General features: G+C 49.9%; 1 protein-coding gene across 1 annotated transcript in view; it reads left to right on the forward strand.

The window, feature by feature from the left end:
* Positions 1 to 4734, forward strand: part of IL19 (interleukin 19) — a 6455-nt gene extending 1721 nt beyond the window's left edge. Inside the window, exons 3-5 of the mRNA XM_040463541.1 lie at positions 1420 to 1572; positions 2519 to 2593; positions 4055 to 4734. Of these exons, the coding sequence (XP_040319475.1) occupies positions 1420 to 1572; positions 2519 to 2593; positions 4055 to 4150 (324 nt within the window). The 3' untranslated portion in view covers positions 4151 to 4734. The remainder of the gene's footprint in view (positions 1 to 1419; positions 1573 to 2518; positions 2594 to 4054) is intronic.
* The last annotated feature ends 4075 nt before the right edge of the window (positions 4735 to 8809 follow it).

Below are 8809 nucleotides of genomic sequence, written 5' to 3' on the forward strand. Positions count from 1 at the left end.
CAAAAAAATGACCAGTCAGTGGTTGAGCCAGTGGTTGAACCCCCAAGCTCTCTCTGTCTCCAGATTCTTTCTCTTCTCAAGGTCTAGAAATAGCTGATGTTGGCATAAGGAAAGGGGTCGATTGGGAGGCAGGTCTTTATCATGTTTTCTCCTTCTCTCCCTGGTCAAACAAAGGTGTGCAACGTTTTGCCCCTTTGGTTGAGGGAACCAGCAGGAGAGAAGGAGGAGAAGGGTTTTGCGTTGCAAGTAGAGCTTGTCCTCTAGGAAAAGCTGCTTGGGGGGGGGGGGGGGGCAAGGAAGCTTTGTTGCTTTAATGCTAATGAAGATAGATGCACTGTTCCCGCTGCATACTCCTCCCTTCTCAGACTGAGCTACAAATCTCCTGCAGAGCAGCTCACTGACTTGAAGGGCAGGGTGTAAATGGCTAGAAGAAAACTCAGCCTGGCCAGCTGCTCTGAGCTGTGTCCTAGGAATTCAACACCGTCACCGCCCCCCCCCCCCCCCGCCCCTTAGAGAGATATGCACTCTGCCAGCTGCGGACCTGCCCAGATGTGCATTTCTGCAGCTGTCAGTTTCCCTCCTTGCAAATCTAAGCTCCATTCAAATGATCCCTGCAGTTTAAAAAGAACAGACCTGTGGTGGGGTGGGGGGCATCTGAGTGGCTCAGTAAGTTGAGCATTCGACTTCGGCTCAGGTCATGATCTCATGGTTTGTAGGTCATGATCTCATGGTTTGTGAGTTCAAGCCCCGTGTCCGGCTCTGTGCTGACAGCGCCGAGCCCGGAGCCTGCTTCGGATTCTGTGTCTCCCTCATTCTCTGCCCCTCCCCGGCTCATGCTCTGTCTCTCCCTCTCTCAAAAATGAATAAACATTAAAAAAAATTTTTTAAAGGACAGATTGGGGTGGTGGGGGAAGCAGAACAGGATGAATGCAATGTCATTACAATGGTAGGAATGTGTGCCCAGTGCACACCCGGTGTGCCAATAGCTATTGATAGTTATGTATATGTGTGTGTGTGTGTGTGTGTGTGTGTGTGTGTATTTATATACATGTTGATGGATGGGAGATGGAACAGAGGAGCAAACTGAAGCAGAACATAAGGAAGTACTTTTCCAGAAAGCTGCTCAGGCATGGATCCTCTCAAAAGGCAGGTGCCTAATTCTGTGGCTGGGTTCCATCAATTGTTACTGTACTTCCTGGCCATCAGAAAGAGGAGGTGAACCGCAATCTCTCCTCAGTGCCCTTGTCACAAGTAGCTTTGATGTGGTAAGAGCAGTGGGACGCTCTGAGACCGATAGGAATTTGAGAAACTTCACTTTTAGCTGTTTCATTCCTTGACGCCCCTACTCAAAAAGGTTGCTGTGGCCCTAAGACAGTAAGGAAGAGGGCTTCTGGAGCTCTCTCTAATTTGTGTCTGTAGCCCTTAGATGTATGCTGTGTGACCAAGAACCTCCTGGCATTTTACGTGGACAAGGTATTCAAGGACCATCAGGAGCTGAACCCCCAAATCTTGAGAAAACTCAGCAGCATTGCCAACTTTTTCCTCTACATGCAGAAGGCTTTGCAGCCATGTGTGAGTTGCCACATCAGGACCCGGAACATCTGTCCCCCGTCTGCCCCAGGACATGCTGGGCCCAGTCGGCTCTCTGACATGGCTCTTGGACCAGAGGAAATCCCCTGCCCTGTCATCCACGGGGAGAACTGTCCAGAATCTCTTCCTCAGGACTTCCTCCCCGCTGATATCCCATCAGACCCGGTTTCCTCACAGATAATCCTCCTGGGGTGACCATTTATATCAAAGTACTCCTCAAGTAATCTCAGGGCTGGCTTGTGAGAGAGGCAGGCCCTCAAGTCCAGGCTTATCATAAGCATCTCCCTATCTCTGTAGTTTCTTTGTTTGGGACCCTTTGGGGTTTTCATACCAATTAACCTCTACGTTGTTCCCTCCTATAGTCCATCCCCATGAATTTACCTATAAATTCATTGTGATCTGTTAAAAACAAACACCAGAAATAAAACTAAACCCAAACGAACCAACGAAAACTTACACCAGGAGAAATCCTGGGTTCCGGGGCTGTCCCTGCCAACGATCACCTGCGGTGACTTTGTGGCAAATCACCTCTCCTTTCTGTGCCTCGGATTCTAAAATTGTGAGAAGAAGTCATGACCCCTGCCGTACTTGCATTAAGATTCGTTTCATCAATTACTTCCTTAGCTAATCCAATAAATATTTAGGGCCTCCCCTGTGGGGTGTTGCATTCACAGAGTGGTGACCAGACAGATTTGGCGCCTACTTCCCTGGCCCTTCCCGTGGGGTGAGCTGTAAACCCAGAAAAAGAGCAAAAGCCCTGGCAAACACAGGGTGACTCTACAAACAGACTCTACTCCCCCTTGCTGCTCCAACCTGAGTTTACCTACCAGACCCATCTTGGGGAGAAGGAGGAATGTCACCCAGCAGGTGGAAAGAGAGGGGTGGATGGCAAGGTCCTCTGATGGGTCCTTCCTTCTCTCCATCACAGCAGAAGCAGAGGCAGTGTCACTGCAGGGAGGAAGCCACCAACGCCACCAGAATCATCCACGACAACTACGATCAGGTAAGGATGGGAGGGGGAGGACGCGGAAGGCGGAGGTGGAACGTGACACCCTGACAGGGAGGGGGCCAACCCTTCGGCCCCCACTCCCCCCGTCGCTCATGGACTCAACAAGAGTTTATTGCTAGTCTTCCCCATCCTGCGTGTCAGCAGAGTGTGTTGGTCTTACCCCCTTTGCTGATTTGCTGGGCCCCCCTTCTCCATCACGCCTCCACAATCTTCTTCTGACCTCACATACCAGAACTAACCTGCGTTCAGTTTTGAGGGAAAGCACACACTACCTCCGATGGGTGTGATCCACAGAGGGAACAAAGATCCCCAGCGAACCGTAAGCTGCGGTGCACGGAACATGTTACCTGCCAGGTGGCACTGTGGGAGGTGACTGTCGCCAGCACTCTGGAGGTGACAAAGAGCAGTGCTTCTCCCATACGTGCAGACATAGAATGCACATCTCATACAGAGATAGAGATAGTGCTCCTTACAGGCATCCTCCAGAGACTTTGTCAAAATCAAATACAGGTTCTGGCTTAGGAAGTCTGGAACGAGGCCTGAAATTCTGCATTTCGACCACCCTGCCAAATGATGCCAAGCTTTGAGTCAGAGCGAGAAGGCAAGAGGCCGTTCACAGCCTCCTCGTGGAGACGCTCCATAGAATAATATTGTAACAATGGCTAAGACTTTGTATTGTCCTTACCACGAGCCAGCTGTTGTTCCGATACAGTACAGGTACTAACCCATGGGCTGCTCATAACCGTGCTGTGAGCCATTATCTACATTTGACAAATGAGGGAGCTGAGGCACAAACAGGTGAAGTAATTTGACGAATGTAACCACTGCAGCCAAGTGGTGGGTAGGACTCGATCCCGTGCTCCCTGACTCCACAGGATATACTTTTGGATCTTACCATCTCCTTGCCGTCTGCTGGAAAGGGGCGGAATAGGTCAGGAGACCCGACTTCTAGTGTCCGTTCTGCTGTCTGTGTGACGTTGGGGAGGACACTTGTCCTTAGGGGCTTTGGTGCCTTCATAGGTCAGATGGGGACAACGTGTTACCCTACCCACGGGAGAGCACCGCTGGGGTTGAGACTTCCTCAGGGAGAAGTAAAGCAAGCTGATGGGAAAAGGAAAACAAACAAAAGGACTGGCTAGTAAGGCCTGTGTGTGTGTGTGTGTGTATGTGTGTGTGTGTGTGTTTCTATGAAAAGAAAAACACAGGAAAAAGAAAAACAGAAGGCAAAGAATGAAGAGTTTTTCATTTTATTTATAAGTTGCTGACATGATGTAACCGCTTGTTTGGGGGAAACAATTTGGGTTGGCTGCTAGAAAAATAGTTTGGGGTGTGAACGCTCTGCCAATATAATTGGTGAATGAAAGGAAAGCCTCACGGGGCCTGGAACGTGGGGAAAGCGTGGCCGACTACAAAGCCTAGAAAGGCAAGTTCTGACGATGATTTGCCTGGTTGCAGCTGGAGGTCCGATCAGCGGCCATTAAGTCTCTGGGAGAACTGGACGTCTTTCTGGCCTGGCTTGACAAGAATCATCAAGAAAATTCTGCTGCCTGAGGACCCACCTGGGAACCTGAAGGCCCAGGGAGGAGTGCGCCCCCCCACTGCCAGGCTTTCTGAGGAGAGGGAGAAGGGGGAAGACCCCATTTTTATGCAGATGAGGGTGATTTTGAAAAGACCTCCCTTGAGCTTTCGAATTCTCTCCCCTGGGGCTGGGGTATTGCAGGGAAAAATCTAGGTTTCAATGATCTGCCTGCACTGGCAAGGCCCACGGGCTGGGCCCGGACTGCTGATCCCACCTGAAAGTAACCAAGTAGTCTGCTGTCATATTTATGATAAATAGGTCTGCCGAAACGTCCCGAGGGCCACCATGGAGGGGACGGGCCGGCTTCCCCCTAATTTATTGTGCAGTTGTTTTTCCCATGACTGTGATGGGAACAGAACGATACCTTGTAGTGCATATTGTACTGACCGGTTTTTCCTGAATAAACTCCGTCCTCTCTCAGTTAGTGGAAGTGTCTTCTCATTCGTCGAGGGCCAGTCAAGGAATCGTAGTGGTGAAGATTAGAAGTGAAAGAAGCCTTATGGGGCGCCTGGGTGGCTCGGTGGGTTCAGTGATGGCTCAGGTCAAGATCTCTCAGTTCGCGAGTTCGAGCCCCGCATCCGGCTCTGTGTTGCTTGAGATTCGCTGTCTCCCTCTCTCTCTGCCCCTCCCTTGCTAGCTCTCTCTCTCTCTCTCTCTCCCTGTCTCTCAAAATGAATAAATAAATACTTTTTAAAAAGTGAAAAGGCTCTTAAAGAATGCACATAGGTGGGGAAACTGAGGCTAGAGAAGGCTAAGCATCACTGAGTCCCAAAGTGAGTCAGTGAAGAGATGGGCTCCACACTGGGTCTCTGAAGCCTCCATCCAGCACCTGTCCTCCCTCCACCGATGATCAAGGAGATGGATGTGGGGCTCCAACCACCAGCAGGTTGGTATCTCTCCTCTTCTGAGCTCCATTCTCCTCTCTCTCTCTCTCTCTCTCTCTCTCTCTCTCTTCCCATTTCTTTCTGTCATTTCTTTCTTACTGCTCCCAGCCTAGATACCTCTTTTCTGACCCTCAATTCACCCTCCATGGGTATATATGTTGTGCCAGAGAGAAGGTGTTTCCAACAGAGGGATGACTGTCCCGGCGAAAAAGTATTTCAGCAAGTACAGCCCAGAGCAGGGGGTATCGGGCACCATCTTCTAGAAGGACATTCCTCACATGGCTAATGGCAGTAACAACCGTCACTGAGCACCTGCCATATGCCAGGTGCTGAAAGAAGCACTTTATTTATATGCACTACCCTGGGTCAGCATCTATGGTGGAACTGGCCGGCTGAAGCATCCTTTCTTCCTGAGGAAGAGATCTCGCAGAACATGCTAGAGTGCACAGAGCAGGATCTCTGCAGTCGGACGGACCTGGTTTCAATCCTGTGTGACTCCAAACAAGCTACTTAAGGTCTCTAAGTCTCAGTGTCCTCTTCTGTAAAAGGGGGACCATGAAAGCAATCTCCAAGTGTTGCTGAGAGCACCAAGTATGGTGAAGGGTCCCCAGGAGCCCCAGCAGGGCGGGGGCCACACAGCATGGTGTAAAGAGTGCCAACCAGGAGCCATGATCTGGTGTCGAGGCTTCTCCTGCCATGAACTGCCCAGGGCAGGTCACTAAATTTCTTTGGTCCTTAGTTGTCTGGAAGGTGGACACAGATCCCTTTAACAATCTACCGCGTGTGATCATTCGAAAGCCAGAGCCATAGGATGGTCTAGAGAGCCCTACTGTCTGTATACCCTGCCTCCCCAGCTCCATTTCCTCTGTGTCCCTAGTGCTAGTTGGGGTTCACTCCCATCCAGCCACACTGGCCTCCTCTGCGTTCTTCAGACACACTGGGCATGTTCTCATTTTAGGGCCTTTGCACTTTGTGGGCACACACGCATGTAAACGGAGGTAGGGTTAAAAAAACAAACCCAGGGGTGCCTGGGTGGCTCAGTCGGTTAAGCGGCCGACTTCAGCTCAGGTCGTGATCTCGCGGTCCATGAGTTCGAGCCCCGCGTCGGGTTCTGTGCTGACAGCTCAGAGCCTGGAGCCTGTTTCAGATTCTGTGTCTCCCTCTCTCTGACCCTCCCCCGTTCATGCTCTGTCTCTCTCTGTCTCAAAAATAAATAAACGTTAAAAAAAATTTTTTTTAAAAAAACAACCCAATGTTTTGCTCTGATGGGATTAATAGGCTGTTAAGAGAAAGCAGGATGGTCTGCAGAGGACTCCACCTTTCAAGGTGACCTCGGATGAACATCCATCCTAAGCCAGCTGGACAGCTGGATGCGGGCGGGACCAGCTTCATCATAGCATTTCTGATCTCGCGTGCCCACTCTGGGGTGCACTTGACCCCGGACACCTGCACAGCTTGCAACTCCTCCTCCTTTAAGCCTTCATTGAAAGCTATCTTATGTTATCTTCTATAAAACCCCTATTTCCACCTTCAGCACATCTTACACCCCTTTCCTGCTTCCCCAAAGTCCTATTTTATTATCCATTTCCCCGCTCAGATGTAAGCTCCAGGAGGGTGAGAATAGTTTGGTTTCTTCACTGGCTGGCACTTAGTAGATGTTAAATTCACATTTCTTGAATAAATGATCTGGATAAACTTAATAATAGCAAACATTTATACAGTGCTTTCTGTATACCAGGGAATAGTCTTTTTTTTAATACAAAATACACGTCCTGTATTATAATATGAATATACATGTTTTATTTTATTCTCACAACAGTCCTATAGCAGTTTTGAGAAGGAAATGAAATGAACAAAAGGCCACTGCTTTGAATCCTAGCAATACAGATCATTAAACCCGAAGGAGGAAACCGGGGCACAGAGGGGTTAAGTCACTTACCCAAGGTCACACAGCTCACAAGAGCCAGAGAACCTGGTTTCAAGAATGAACTATAATGTCAACGACAATGTACACGTGTTGGATGCTCACCACGTCCCAGGCACCGAGGTGAAAACTTTACATATGCTTTTTCCTTTACTCCTCACGATGCTCTTCCGAGGTAAAGATTACCGACCAACCCAATTCTACAGGTGAAATCTAAAGCTTGGTGAGGTTCCTCAACACGCTTTGGTTCACGCAGCTGGTTGTGGAGCTGGGATCCAAGCTGAGGGCGTCTTGCTCCAAAATCTGGGCCCTCAGTCAGGATGGAATATCCCCGCTGATGCATTTGGCATGCGTGGTGGGAGGCTGCAAGCGAAGGCGCCGCACCTGCGTTCCCACAAGGTTGTAGAAGTAGCAGAGGACTAGGAGGAGGCGATGGGGCGGGAGGGGGAGGGAGAAATACGGAAGAAGTGCCTTCCATCTTTCCTTCCATAGGTCTCGTCTGCTTATTTCACCTTTCCACTTCGCTGGTTCACCTGTCCTTTCTTTCCTTCCAGACTCGAAGAATGTATTCTGACTCTTTTGTAGCCCCCCGGAGGGCCCGGAACAGGGCTGGATTTTTATTTTTGGCGTGGTCATTTTTGTCTTTTCGTTTTCTGCTTTCACAGAGCTGGCGCCTGAGAAATATCTGCTGATGTCGCTCAAGCCCCAGAGGAGCCGAGGATGTCAGAGGCGATCGGTGTGATCAGTCAAAGCGTCTGAGGCTCAGGAAGGTGGGAGACTTGCCCAAAGTCACGCGGCTAAGGCATGGCAGATCTAGACAGTAAATCCAGGTGTAGTGCTCCCTGCCCTGGCTGCCGGGGGAGTTCACTCTATTTTGGCCAAGACCATATAATCCAGGGCCTAGATTACCGTGCTGGATGCCAGCAACACAGATCATTAAACCCAGATGTACAAAAAGGGGCCTGGGCTGACTTGCAACAATCCTGTGAAGTTACACGCTAATTAACGGTCCAACACTGAGCGAGAAGGCAGAGGCTGACTTCCAAATGTGTCACACGATGTTCCCGGTCCAGCTGAGGGTCTGGGCTCCTTCCTGAGGACACTCTCTCCTTCTTCCATCCTCCAGAGCAAATCGTTGGCAGCCACACATGCTCTGGGCAACCGTCTTTTAGAACTATGGTCTTGCCCAGAAGATTGGCCAAAAGGTTAAGAGGATAGACTTGTGTGTGGAATCCTGCTACTTCCCCTTTCTGTGTGATGCTGGGCAATCTACTTAACGCGAGCGTCAGTTTCCTCATCGGTACCAATGAAGGAGAAAGCTGCTTCGCAGAACTGTCGTGGGGATTCAGGATACTGTCCAAAGCAGATGTGTACAATAGATGTGTATCAGGTACTCATTAAAAAGGATGGTTGAGGGGCGCCTGGGCGGCTCAGTCGGTTGGGCGTCCGACTTCGGCTCAGGTCATGATCTCACAGTTCATGAGTTCGAGCCCCCGTCGGGCTCTGTGCTGACAGCTCGGAGCCTGGAGCCCGCTTTGGATTCTGTGTCTCCCTCTCTCTCTGCCCCATCCCCACTCACGCTCTGTCCCTCTCTGTCTTAAAAACAAATAAAACATTTAAAATAAAAGTTTAAAAAGGATGGTTGCTCCTATTTGAGGATTCCCAATTGCTCTAATCTGATTTCCCAGAAAACACTGTCATTTCGGGAAAGCCTCCTTCTTACATGTTTTTTTTAAACTGGCAAGTGAGACAAGAGGAGAGGCTGTGTCTTCCTCTGGGTCTGCATCTCCAGGAGGCTGTCAGCCGAGTCCCCAAGAAATGAC

The sequence above is a fragment of the Herpailurus yagouaroundi genome, unplaced genomic scaffold (genome assembly GCF_014898765.1).
Source record: "Herpailurus yagouaroundi ecotype Mexico unplaced genomic scaffold, PumYag 403, whole genome shotgun sequence".
Classification (NCBI taxonomy): Eukaryota; Metazoa; Chordata; class Mammalia; order Carnivora; family Felidae; genus Herpailurus; species Herpailurus yagouaroundi.